Source organism: Grus americana, chromosome 5 (assembly GCF_028858705.1).
Source record: "Grus americana isolate bGruAme1 chromosome 5, bGruAme1.mat, whole genome shotgun sequence".
In the NCBI taxonomy this organism is placed as follows: Eukaryota; Metazoa; Chordata; class Aves; order Gruiformes; family Gruidae; genus Grus; species Grus americana.
Window position 1 is genome coordinate 22,545,071 of NC_072856.1, and position 14,165 is coordinate 22,559,235.

The 14,165-nt window shown below is 41.3% G+C and overlaps 1 protein-coding gene across 25 annotated transcripts in view; it reads left to right on the forward strand.

Annotated features, from left to right (window-relative positions):
* IFTAP (intraflagellar transport associated protein) overlaps positions 1-14,165 on the forward strand; it is a 55,626-nt gene that overhangs the window by 24,302 nt on the left and 17,159 nt on the right. For all 25 annotated transcript variants that reach the window (XR_008577280.1, XR_008577282.1, XR_008577281.1 and 22 more), the window contains 3 exons: positions 9,317-9,474; positions 10,930-11,001; positions 11,956-12,010. Coding sequence is in view for 22 of the 25 variants with exons in the window: in XM_054826691.1 (XP_054682666.1) it covers positions 9,317-9,474; positions 10,930-11,001; positions 11,956-12,010 (285 nt within the window). In the remaining 3 variants the exon portion in view is untranslated. The remainder of the gene's footprint in view (positions 1-9,316; positions 9,475-10,929; positions 11,002-11,955; positions 12,011-14,165) is intronic.

A 14,165-nucleotide genomic window follows, 5' to 3' on the forward strand; every position in this document is an offset into this window, starting at 1 on the left:
ACTACCTCTGGAAAGGGTATTTCAAAGATCCAAAAGGCCACCGGTGGGCTTTTGGAATAGCTGCCTTGGAAGTGGAGGAAATTGAACCATTGTCTAGTTTGCCCGGTCTCTCGGAGAACCCTTCTGTTGTAGGGTTGCTGAGGGTTGAAGAGCAACAGGTGCCGATTGCTACCACAACTGTGCACCGGCGGCAATACCGCACCAACAGAGACTCCCTGGTTCCCATCCACAAGCTAATTTGTCAACTGGATGGTCAGGGAGTGATCAGCAGAACCCACTCACCCTTTAACAGTCCCATATGGCCAGTGCGGAAGTCCAATGGAGAGTGGAGGCTGACGGTAGACTATCGTGGCCTGAATGAAGTCACACCGCCGATGAGTGCTGCTGTGCCAGACATGCTGGAGCTTCAATATGAACTGGAGTCAAAGGCAGCCAAATGGTATGCCACAATTGATATAGCTAATGCATTTTTCTCGATCCCTTTGGCAGCAGAGTGCAGGCCACAGTTTGCTTTCACTTGGAGGGGCGTCCAGTACACCTGCAATTGACTGCCCCAGGGGTGGAAACACAGCCCCACCATTTGCCATGGACTGATCCAGACTGCACTGGAAAAGGGTGAAGCCCCAGAGCACCTGCAATACATTGATGACATCATTGTATGGGGCAACTCAGCAGAGGAAGTTTCTGAGAAAGGGAAGAAAATAATCCAAATCCTGCTGCAGGTTGGCTTTGCCATAAACCGAAGTAAAGTGAAGGGGCCTGCGCAGGAAATCCAATTTTTAGGAATAAGGTGGCATGATGGGCGGCGTCAGATCCCAATGGATATTATCAACAAAATAGCAGCCGTGTCTCCACCGACCAACAAAAAGGAGACACAGGCCTTCTTAGGTGTTGTGGGTTTCTGGAGAATGCACATTCTGAATTACAGTCTGATAGTAAGCCCTCTCTACCACGTAACCTGGAATAAGAATGATTTTAAATGGGGCCCTGAGCAACGACAAGCTTTTGAACAAATTAAACAGGAAATAGTTCATGCCGTAGCTCTTGGGCCAGTCCGGGCAGGACCAGATGTAAAAAATGTGTTGTACACCTCAGCCGGGGAGAATGGCCCTACCTGGAGTCTCTGGCAGAAAGCACCAGGGGAGACTCGAGGTCGACCCCTGGGGTTTTGGAGTCGGGGATACAGAGGATCTGAGGCCCGCTACACCCCAACGGAAAAGGAGATATTGGCAGCCTATGAAGGGGTTTGAGCTGCTTCAGAGGTGATTGGCACTGAAGCACAGCTCCTCTTGGCACCCCGACTGCCAGTGCTGGGCTGGATGTTCAAAGAGAGGGCTCCTTCTACACATCATGCAACCGATGCTACGTGGAGTAAGTGGGTTGCACTGATTACACAGCGGGCTCGAATAGGAAGCCCCAGTCGTCCAGGAATTCTGGAAGTGATCACAGACTGGCCAGAAGGGAAAGATTTCGGAATGTCGCCAGAGGAGGAGGTGACGCTTGCTGAAGAAGCCCCACCGTATAATAAACTAACAGAAGATGAGAAACCATATGCCCTCTTCACTGATGGGTCCTGCCGCATCGTGGGAAAGCATCAAAGGTGGAAGGCCGCTGTATGGAGTCCTACACGGCGAGTTGCAGAAGCTGCTGAAGGACAAGGTGAATCGAGCCAGTTTGCAGAGGTGAAAGCCATCCAGCTGGCTTTAGATATTGCTGAAAGAGAAAAGTGGCCAACACTGTACCTCTATACTGACTCATGGATGGTGGCCAATGCCCTGTGGGGGTGGTTACAGCAGTGGAAGCGAAACAACTGGCAACGCAGAGGCAAACCCATCTGGGCTGCCCCATTGTGGCAAGATATTGCTGCCCGGCTAGAGAAGCTAGTTGTAAAGGTACGTCATGTAGATGCCCACGTACCCAAGAGTCGGGCCACAGAGGAACATCAGAACAACCAGCGGGTGGATCAGGCTGCCAAGATTGAAGTGGCTCAGGTGGATTTGGACTGGCAGCGTAAGGGTGAATTGTTCATAGCTCGGTGGGCCCGTGACACCTCAGGCCATCAAGGAAGAGATGCGACATATAGATGGGCCCGTGATCGAGGGGTGGACTTGAGCATGGACACCATCTCACAGGTCATCCATCAATGTGAAACATGCGCCGCCATCAAGCAAGCCAAGCGGGTAAAGCCTCTGTGGTACGGAGGCCGATGGTTGAAGTATAAATATGGGGAAGCATGGCAAATCGACTACATCACGCTCCCACAAACCTGCCAAGGCAAGTGTTATGTTCTTACAATGGTGGAAGCAACCACTGGATGGCTGGAAACATACCCTGTGCCCCATGCCACTGCCTGGAACACCATCCTGGGTCTTGAAAAGCAAGTCCTGTGGCGACATGGCACCCCAGAGAGAATTGAGTCAGACAATGGGACTCATTTTCGGAACAACCTCATAGACACCTGGGCCAAAGAGCATGGTATTGAGTGGGTGTATCACATCCCCTACCATGCACCAGCCTCTGGGAAAATTGAAAGGTACAATGGACTGCTAAAAACTACCCTGAGAGCAATGGGTGGTGGGACCCTCAAACACTGGGACACACATTTAGCAAAGGCCACCTGGTTAGTTAACACTAGGGGATCTGCCAATCGAGCTGGCCCTGCCCAATCAAAATTTCCACGCCCAGTAGAAGGGGATAAAGTTCCTGTAGTGCGCATGAAAAATATGTTGGGTAAAACAGTTTGGGTTATCTCCGCTTCAGGCAAAGGCAAGCCCATCTGTGGGATTGCTTTTGCTCAGGGACCAGGGTGCACTTGGTGGGTGATGAGAAAAGATGGGGAAGTCCGGTGTGTACCCCAAGGGGATTTGATTTTAGGTGAAAATAGCCAATAAACCAAATTGTATGATATTAATAGCTATATACTGTATCAATGGTATGACCGTAAGAATCACCCGAAACTAATGAAGGATGGACTTTGAAACCGAACAAAGTGCCATGATGATGGAACTAGAACTGACTTCAACTGGTGCCCAGGAACTTCATTAAAAATCACATCTTTGACATCCAGACTGTGATCATGGACCACACCAGATACACCGGCCGTGAAAACTCCGGATGTAGCATGCAACAATCCAGTAGCACGCACCATTGCTCCTGCTCTGAGAGACTGTAATGGCAGATGGAACCCAAAAAGCCATGGACTAAATGAACTTGACAGGCATTTTAGAGCGATAGCCCGTAGAGTTAAGGGAATGAGATCGGTGAAATAATCTGGGCATGACGTAGATGGTATGGAATAAGGGGTGGATAATGTCCCGGTTCTGGCAAGGATAGAGTTAATGTCACAAAGAGCCAGGACAGGTGAGCCAAGCTGGCCGGGGGCTATTCCATACCATGTGACGTCATGCTCACCATAAAAGGGGGCTGGTCGGGCAGGAGCGGGTTCGGGGTGGCTCCGGGACAGGCTGAGCATCTGGTCGGTCGGTCGTCGGATCGGTAAATTGTTCTTTGTTATCACCCATTGTGAATATCCGTTATCAGTACTGTTGTTGATTGTTTCCCTCTCCCTTGCTGTCCCAGTAAACTGCCCTTATCCCAACCCTCGAGGCTTTGCCGTTGTTTTTCCGTTCTCCTCCCCATCCCGCCGGGGGAGGGGTGAGTGAGCAGTGCGTGGCACCCAGCTACCGGCTGGGGCTAAACCACATCAGATTGGAATGGGACTTTAGGAATTTAGATGGCTAGGGGATAGATGATTTGAATGTTGAGGGTTGGCTGATATGATGTAGTATCTATTGAACATCCACTGCCTTTTTGGGTGGCATCAGGAGGTTAGGCAGGATGCCCTAAGACTCTTAAAACAGCACTACATAACAAAGTTCAGGTGCCTGAATTGCACCTGGATTACTCTTGCTTATGGACAGGCATATAGGACCCTAATACTGAAATCCTCCAGGTACTGTATGGGATACTTGGTTTTTTTGTCATGAAAAGTTGGACAAACTGCATTGATTTACAGAGATTTATGCATTTAAATACATGGAAACAGGAAGATAGCTTGAGAATGTATATCAGAGCAGCTTTTCTAGGCTAAGTAATTTTAAAATAAAACACTATGTTCTATTCTCAGCCGGGCAATATACAGGCAGAGGGAGGCTGAAAGTTTGGGTGCTGGTTTGATTGAATTATCAAAAAGAAATAGAAGGCTTTAAAAATTATCTTCCCAACAAATTGGATTTTTGGCCTTGAAATTTGTTTTTTCCTCTTACAGCTTGGTATTTAGGGTAAATGAACTCAGCACCATACAACAGTTTACATAGTTGCAAAGAGGTAAATACAGATACTTCTACAGTACAATATGGTCTTTTGAACATGTCGACATGATATGGAAGCATTTCAGTGATAGGGTTTGTTCTTGTTTTAACATGTGGTTGTTTGCTGGTGATGTGTTTGAAGAATGGAGATAGTATATGAGCATGAAATTTGTACTTGTGACCTCTGCATAAGACAGTTATCATGCTACTGTGAATAAAATTATTTTTTGTTCAGGAGTCCTGCACAATGTCACTGTATTGTTGAATCCCAGATTTTCCATCAAAGCATAACTTGGAAGGGATTTAAGGGATTCACAGGCCTTCTGCTGGCCCTCAGTCCAGCATTTTGAGGTCGAAGAAGTAAATTGGAACTTACAATAGTATCCTTGCTCTATTTTTTTTTTTATAGTTAAAGGGATCTGTTTCTCATTGTCACCCAATTTTTGTTTTTGGAATGAATTAATTGAATTGAAAAAAGGTGAGAAATACCTGGCAGTTTGTATTGTTTCATCCAGTGTATTATCCCAAGCAAGGTTTTCTACGGTATGTTATTGATTGCTGCATCTGATCTGGCTTTGAAATGTTTCAAACCACAAGACTTTTATCATTCTTCTGGGGCTACTATTTCATGTAACAGATTTCACTGACAGGAAGTTTTTCCTGATAATCTTGGTAGCTCTCTTCTCTGGCTTTGTGATAAGTGACTCCATTATTCTTTGAAATATGTGGGTGATCAATGGACATTTTCAAAAGATTCCCTTCCAAATTGGAAGACAAAGAGAATTTTAAACAATATAGAGGATAGGTAGTGGGAGAGAAAGAAATTATCAAGCTGGATATACTTTCTGACAGAAATAGGTTTCTGAAGTCTGCAACGTACTTTTCAGTGACACACAATTATGATGAATACTTCTCTTGAGAGACTCAGATTTACTTTTCTAGAAACCTAAGATGGCTTGCTATTTCATTGTTAAGGTACTGACAGTGGAATTTCTAAAAGGTAAGACTGAAAAACTGTCTGCAGAGTGAATATGTGAATCTTTCCATCATTTCAGCCACCTTCTTCTGCCACTTTTTGTTGTGTTTGTATCCCTTATTTTGGACTTTTGTCACATGTTGTAAAGGCCAGTGATGTACATCTGGGTCTTGGCAAGTTGAGAACTGTGACTGTGAATAATGAATCAGTTATCACTTAGTCAGGAGGAAGACGGAGTGATCCTCTTCCTGGCTTGAATATGATCTTTCCTCCTTCCCCTTCTCTTGCAAAAGTAAAGACAGAAATGGTTGAAATTCAGAACACTGTCAAAGGAATACAGCTGTGATATTTCTCTGCAGGTTGTACTTTCTTTAAATTTAGAACAATTTATGTGTGTTGTTTTTAATAATATTTTTTAAGATCATGACTGTTACTGCCTCAAGAGAGTCAGTTATGTGATGCATGCATTGAGAAACTGTAGGTATCAGTAGTCACTTTGGACATCTGAAGGTGGATCTAACTGGCCCTGAGGGACTGTGCTTGAGGCTAGCAACGTAATGTTTGATTCACCTTCACCCCTCCAACTTATGTGGCATAGCCTCATTATGCACATGGTTGCATAGCTGATATTCTGTCTGCAGCATGCATTTCACACCTGCTTTGGGTTGTTTAGACTTTTTTCTTTTCCTTCTGAATCTTTCTTCATTTGCAGTCATGAATCTAGTATCACATTGCAGTTTTGAATGTTTCATTAAATGTAATGTTTAATATTCTATAACCCAATAACTCTGCTATAGTCTTAACTAGTTTCTGACAGCAGTTTATGATGGATCTCTTAGGAAGAAGGATAGTGCTTCTAGCTGTAGTCTGGGGTTGGTAAATGGCACATAAATACTATGAATGCACTTGATTTCTTATTAGCTCATTTTATCTATCTAGCTTTTTAACTGTGACAATAGCTTAGCTGTCCAGAAAGTATATAACCTAATAAAATAAGTTTGTCAGCTCATGTGTACTGTCTAATTATAACTGCCCAACTATGTGTCATAGGTCTTTTTCATGCTAACAGTGATACTGTTTTGTTTGGAGAAATCAGAACCTATATTTTGGAGAAGGATGATCTAATTTGTGTCCTAGGAGAATGACCACAGTGGTATCCAAAATAGGCATGGGCTTGTGTGGGAATATCATGTTTATTCAGAGCCTATTGACTGTATGAATTATGTGCTGATCATTCCAGTTGATGATGCCTTGTGTCTCTCTGTTGATCTGGCTGAGAAAAGTGTATGGCTTCCAGAAGCTTTTTCTCACTTCTCGTAGATAAAGGCTCCTGATGTGCACAGGGAGGATACTGGGTCCTGAGTCCCTATTGTTACTTTATAGGTCTGCATGTTTGGCTGCAAAATTTGCTAATACACACATACTCTAAAATACATTAGTATCCTTTTCTGGTTTGTCAGTCTTTAATATCAAACTTGTCAGTTCTTAATATAAAACCGGAAGTCCATCCTGTTTTGCCACTACAGCAACAAAAAATTGAAGCTTTTTGAGCTAGTCATCTAGTTCTTCCTATAGAGTGACAGTAAAAATATCTTCAAATAGTGGGTGACCATTTTACCTGTCAAGAATTTAAAAGAGGGTATCCTGTGTAACACTGCTTCATTTCCATGGCTTGAAAAAGAGACTGTGTAGGAAGAAGAGATTGCACATATGTACTGCTGTTTCCAAATACTGTTTTAGGAAAGTACTTGCTAAAAAAGCAGGGAGAAGCCAGATGTCGTATCAAGAGACCTGGGATTTAGAAATTATTCAGAGGATCCATCTGTGGTCTGAGCATTAAAATCTGTTTGCTAGATTGCTCTGGTCCGGTGCAATTTACTTTCTATGAACCTTGAGTCTTATGAGCGTGGACTTCAGGTTATGCCCAGACTGCCAGCCCTTTCTATGTGTCATAGTGACTGCAGCACAGAGCTGTCCCTGGGGATTAATAACTCTTTGGTGGGTGGCTCAATGTAGTAATCCCAAGGGCATCATTAAAACTCTCCACAAGAATTACTTCAATGCCTGTAACATATAATTATGCTTTAGAAATGCACTGCAATGTTTCTTATTGTTACAAAGTAGGTTTTTCAAACTAAACCCAAGAAACTGTTAAATGAGCATTTATTTTTCATTAAGAACATGTGGTGTGAAGTTCATTTGAATTGATTGTCCTATAGCTGCTCCGTATTTGATAATGGGACTTTTAAAATAAAACGCTCTGCATTTTTATTTCGGCCATCATTAGTATATTTTTTTGCCATGTCGTAGGAAAAAAACTATTCAGCGTGGGTTTGGAAATCCATACTTCCATGCACATACTTGTCCTGATCTGTAATCAGCTCCTAGGTCCAGTCTGTACTGTTGACATTTCATTTGATGATCACCTAGCTGTATCTTAATTCTGCTGGCTGCTCTGTGTCCCGTGGACCTGGCTGGTACAACAGTCAGAAGCACTGATTGTTGTCTTAACTTTGCAGTTGTTGTCCAAGGAGTTGTTAAAGGTCTGACAGATGTCACAAGCTAGCATTGAAAGACTCAGTTCTGTTTCTGAACAGGTCCTATTTTCAGTAAGGCCCCAATTAACCACTGTTGATGTATAAAATAAACAGGAGAGAAGTTATTCCAGTCTTCTGTCAATGCACTGGCATAACATTTTTCCAGTCTGTCTTTCAAGACCAAAGGAATTCCCTAAGGGAGCAAACCCTGCTTGAACATCTGTATTTAATCTCAGGACCTAAACTTCTGGCAATCAAGTATCACTGGTGTATTGCTGTTTGTTAGTCTGAACCCAATAAAAAAATATTAACTTGCAAAATTTTCCCACCCAGTCCAATTGCTGATATAGGGAGGAAATCAAATTGGTATAAGCTAAGTCAAGAGTAGTTATATAGTTGTTAAACACTGAAAGTAGCAGTGCCTAAAGAAATCAGCTCAAGTGAGGTGTTTTACTAACTAAAGATACATAGCACCTGTCAGTGCATCTCATCATGTGGTCCTGGACTGGTGGAGATTCTGGCAGTGATGCCCATGGACACTCGAGAGCTCTGTGGGTGCTGGCCCTGGGCGGACTCACAGCCACTATCAGCATGAGCTCTGACAAGAACTGCCAAGGCTCACTTCTCTGCTAGACAACATGGGTGTTTGCTCTAATGGCTGTGAGGTTCAGACGCGGGGCACATGTTTGCGCTGATAGTATAAACAGGGTGGTACCAAGATATTGAGGTAGAAAATACAAGAACTACTCCATTTTTGGACCACTGTACTATGACCAAAATCAAGAGTCCCTTCTTGTCCTTGATAAGAAGGTACACCATCAGTTAGGTATGTGAAGGAATATGTGCACTTGAAGTGCTTAAGATGTGGATGATTTTGTGAGCACAGATCTCAGATAAGCACAGCTGCTGGACTTTTATAACTAGACATGTAAGTGTTGGGAGTGTGTGTTGGTGTTGGGGAATGAGGATGGATTTCTGGTTTTAATTCTAAAAATGTACATCAAAAATAGCTCTACTGAGTGCATGCAGTTGCTATGGGGTTTATAGTCTCTTCATATGTGCTGGTGCTGGCAGTGCCAGATGAAGGCTTGGGCACGAATGTTATGTGCCATTTTGTGCAGCATTCAGAGAGCACTTTAACAAAGGTTTAAAATAAAAACTAAGGTGTAACCTTACTTACTCTCTTGCTTTTTTTGGTATTTTCAGCTCTCGGGTTATTTTATAAAGTTTTCTGTATATTGCATAAGCTTCTGAGGCAATGAATTCTTCAGTATTGAGGAATAGTTGATACTCTGTGCACTTGACGTTCAAACTGCATATTTGGTTTTATGATGAAGATTGCAGAATACATGTATATGATGCATATGAAGCTCTGAGCATGAGAGGAAAAGTGAATGTGTAAAGTATCAATATTAGATCTAATGAAATTCATGTTTTTCTTTTTTTTTGGATGGTGCATTATGTTATCTGATCTGGTGTGATTCTCCTTGCAGAGGAAGAGGGGAAAACAATTCAAGGAAATAAAGTGGACTCCCTAAGAAAAACATTTTCTACTTCTGAATTATCAAACAGAAATAAACAGGATGGCTCACCTGGAAGAAGCAAAGAAATGCGGGTGTCTCTTCCACCACAGATGCCAAATGAGAATGAGGTAATGAGTTAACATTTGTCCATGTGGACAAGCACCACATTCAAATAGATGAAAATACGGGGAGATGCACTGTCCAAATGTTAGAGCCTAGTGGTATTTATCCCATTCGAGGCAAATATTTAAAATACTACCTAAGTGTGTAATGCTTACAGAGGCACCTGCAGGGATCACGTTTGGCAGTGGCATTTGCTCTACTAAAGAGCTGCCATAATCTGACTAATAAACAAGATGCCCTGCAAGGACCTTTGTAATGCTTTCACTGAAGACTGCAGTAAATAATAGAGGTTGGCAAGCAGGAAAAAGTCTTGAGAGTAGGGATGCCAGCATGCACAGATTTATTCTGTTTCTCAGGGATTTTAGCAAGTACTGAATTCTCTGTTACTGAAGCTAGATTGCTTCAGCTACCTAAAGTAAACAGTAGGCAGGCCAGAGGCATTTTTAATCTTCTGAAACATGTGAGATTAGGGATTTAATGTGTAAGGACAGAACAACAACACACATCATCTGGAGAAAGCAAGATGGAAATACGAATTCACTTATTAAGAACTTCTGCCTTCTTGCTTGAATAACAAATAACTAAGCTGCTATCTAGCCTGTACTCCAAGTTCTCTTCGTTAAACTTTTTATTAAAAAAGAAGTAGCAGGTCATTTTGTGCAGTACTCGGAGCAGCACACTTAAGTGCCTTCAAATGATGGGCCTGCCAGGCCTTAGTCAAAGAGCACAAGCTGTCATTTTCCTCCCTACTAGCACATACCTTTGAGGTCGAACCAAGCAAGGCTTTTAAAACAATCACATTCTGTCAGTCGATTGTATAATGATAATAATGACAAGAATCTTCTTACCATTTTTCTCATGAAGAATATGGTTGCCTCATTGGGATAGTCTGCCTTTGGGTGTCTTTCTTTAGCCACTGTGAATTGGCTTTCTGCCCCATAAAGCAATGTGCAACTTCCATTATCCTTTATTTAATGGAACATCTTAATACTTGTCTTTGTTGCTACAGAAAAAAGTTTCAGGCATGGCTGCACATTTTTGTCACATTAGCAGTTTAAGAAACAAATACAGTAATAGTAGAATGCATCGGAAAAATTGCTAGCGTCGTAGCAGGAGGCGGCTGTAATGCAATAAGTTGGCCACTGTAACCTTTAAGCCTGCCCTGAGGAAATGAAAGAGGGAAAAAACTGCTATTGAAGACAATGATTCTGTTCTAAATGCTGCTTTTTAGGCATGTTATGATTACTTGCACTGTTGTTCCAATTGATTCAGTCTGGTCCTGTGTACGATTTCAGAGAATTACCTGCATATGTTCTATTTTCAGGAGCATTGCATTCACTATTTTAAAATTTTTAAACACACCGTAAAGGGTCTGTATGTGTAAATCGGTAGGAGCTTTGACTGTGATTTTGGTTCTGTTTCATGCATGTGAATGTTTCTGCCTATCTATGTACATACAGACAGTGATGAATGAGAGCTGGAAAGCTGGTGGCTCTGATGGAAATGATCTCAGTCTATCTGAAAGAGTGAAGGTGAGGTTTTCTTTGATTTTTTCGAAGTGGGGATTATAAGTAGAACGTGACTGACTTTTGCTTTATTCATTTAGAAAGTACTTGCAATTTGTTGATGGATTCTTTCTTTCCCATCTGCGGGAAAGAACGATGAGAATATCACTGTCCAAATTTTTTTCAAATTTTAATGAGTGTGTACTTTTAAAGTGTAAAGGTTATGTAAGTGTGGATGAGAATGGTGTCAAATCAGGTTGGAAAGAATTATCTAAGAGCATCTCTAATTACCGCATAGAAACGCAGAAGAAGTGCATACAGTAAGTCCTCCATGGTAACACTATTTGCACACAGGCTGGGAAAGGCCTTTTGCTCTCACCCTATGCATCTATTCAGTGCTACCTGAAATAAGAAAAGTCTTTTCTTGTGGTATGTTTTAGATCGTTTAGATCATTTTGAAGGGACGTCAGCCTGAAAAAAACAGTAGTGCAATATCCCAGATGAAATACTAAAAATTTAATAATTCTTAGCTTTTTTATTTCCCTTTCAGTTCACCGTTAGTATCAAAACAGAAGGATCAAGCTCTACTTTGCCTACAGCAAGTATTGTCACTGTGCCATTTGCAGTGAGCTTGCAAAACTGCAGAGTAACTTATAATGTATCTTTCTCTTATGAAAATATTTTACTTTTCCATCTTCTCACTAAATTCCTGAAAAAGTTGCTGTACAGCTTGAGCTTCTTTCCCGTCACTGTAGTTGATACGCAGCAATTTTGGCAGCAATTCTTTGCCTATACTTAGAAGTATTTCTTTTGGGTTACACATTTCAAGGAAAATTCATATGCTTTCTTGGAAAAATGCAGGGGAGGAAGGAGAAGATGAAGGAGACAATGTAGTACTTTTTTGCTTTGCTCCAGATTGTGCTATAAGAAATGGAATTAATACATTTTAATTTGTTTTCTAATTGGGGTTTTTTATGGCAGGTGGACAAGTTCTCAGGTTTGGAAGATACAGACACGGATGAAGAGACATGCAGTGGTAGGTTCCCCCCCTTCATATTCACTGTCATGGTCTGTCTTTGGATGCAAGTGTATGGACATTGTTTAAAGTACCATTTCTCCTCTAAAAAAGATGTTCTTCCTTAGTTCTTCTATTGCTAGAAAATTTCCCAGATTCCCCAAATTCCCCAAATCGCTCAAATTCCCCAAATCAAAGTACTCTTTTCCTCACTCTAAGAGGTAATGAGATAATAAATTATAAGGAATATTTATTACACTGTGTCCTGGTGAGCAGGGTTTTTCTTCCCAATATTTTTCAGAATTACAAAACACTTCTTGTTAGCAATGTTTCTACGTTTTTCTGCACTTCGATTTTGTATTGAAATTATTTTGATTTCAGAAGTTTCTCCACAAAGTAATGTGGGTGGTAAGAGAGAGTTCTGTAAGGTGGAAATATTTAATGAAAAAGGTGTCCCTACCTATTGAAATGATTTCATCCTGGCTTAAAATAGATTAGACTGATTTTGAATTTACAGTGAACTTCTTTAAGTATTCCAATTATGAGCATTTTAAATTGTGGCGAACTGTTCCATACATCTATAATTTAACTCTTCCACCTCTAAAATGTAAATAGAAACCTAGCATCTGTAGTTATTTGTCTATCATAGGTGCATGTGTGGTCTTTATTACCACAAGAATTGATGAGCTTTTAGTGATTAAATATATTTTCCTCATCTATACCTGTGACTGCACAAAGAAACCAAGCCACATAGATTAAGGGATTTGCCTAAGGTCACTGAAAGAAGCTGTTACAGAGCAGGACTTTGGTCCTCAGTTCCTTGGTTATTGCCATTGATTAGTCTGTCTAATCGGTTAAAGATTTGATTAGTCTTTCCTTTCTGTATTTGCAGAATTCCTATGAAGTCAGAGGGCTTAGAGACTTCCAGTTGATGAATATTTGGAGCTTGGCTGTAACTCACAAGAAAGTAATAAACCAACATAAGTCAGCTTTACAGCAAATATTTTTTCTCCAACCTGGGCATTTCAGGAAGGAGGGAGTAAGATAGCAGTCCTCTGTCAGGTACAGACATCAAAGATTTCTTTTGAGTGCAGTATTCACATGTACCCATTTTTCACTTTGTAGGACATTGTTCTGTGTTTATGTCTTAAATTCTGGTAATATCTATTAAAAAAACCCTGGGGCTCATTGCTGGAAACCTAAACCCACATTTCACTTGTATCATAATGAAATGAGGATTGTCTATATCTAGTTCATGGCAGTATTGTTAGATATATCTAGTTCAAAACAGGCCACAAATTGGATGGTGAGAAATAAGCCCAACACTAAAATACCAAGCAGGGCAGTGAGGAAAGTAGAGCTCTGCCAGAGCTTGGGGATAGCTTGCCACTCTCTGGACTGCGCCAGACCTTGCCTCTCTCCTAGCTTTTCAGTCATTTCTGTGTATTTGTGAGTGTGCAAGAGTAAGCGTTAATCACATACATTTAGAAACCCCTGGTAAAACAGACTGCATTTGAATAAGATGAGAATTACAAAAATGATCATCTGCTTGTACTGTCTGAATAGCACTTTATGCAAGCCACACTGGGAAAACCTTTCAGTTAGTGCTTTTATTGGTGATTATAAAAACAATAAACATAACATTATACCACAACTACTGTAGATTATCAGTGTGCTAACTACTCACTTTTTATGTGACATTTGATTTAGCTTTCAATCTCTGCTCTCCTCAGCTCTTCCCATGAGACAGCACTCCCTGCACTAACTCCCTGCACAGACGGCCTCAGTGCAGAAAGAAGTCGTATCAACCCCTAAACAATCTACAGTGCTCACTAACAACATTAAGCATTTAGATTGTATTTTATAACATCAAAACACTGCATAGCCAGAACTAATTATTCCTTCTAAACTCTGTAAGGAAGGTGAACAGCATCCAAATTTACATCTGGGAAACCCACAGTCTGGGTCTTGCCCAGAGCTTCTTTGGTGGAAATAATTGTTGAGTGAAGATGAAAAATTTCCCCTTGACTCCTAAGTGCAGAAAGTAGGACTTATAGTTTGATAGTTGTCTTACATGTCAAAATCCACTTGATAGGCTTCATAATGAGAGGTATAATCTTACTCCTGTAGAAACCATAGCAACAAAACACAAAATATAAAATGGTGTCTCTTCTAT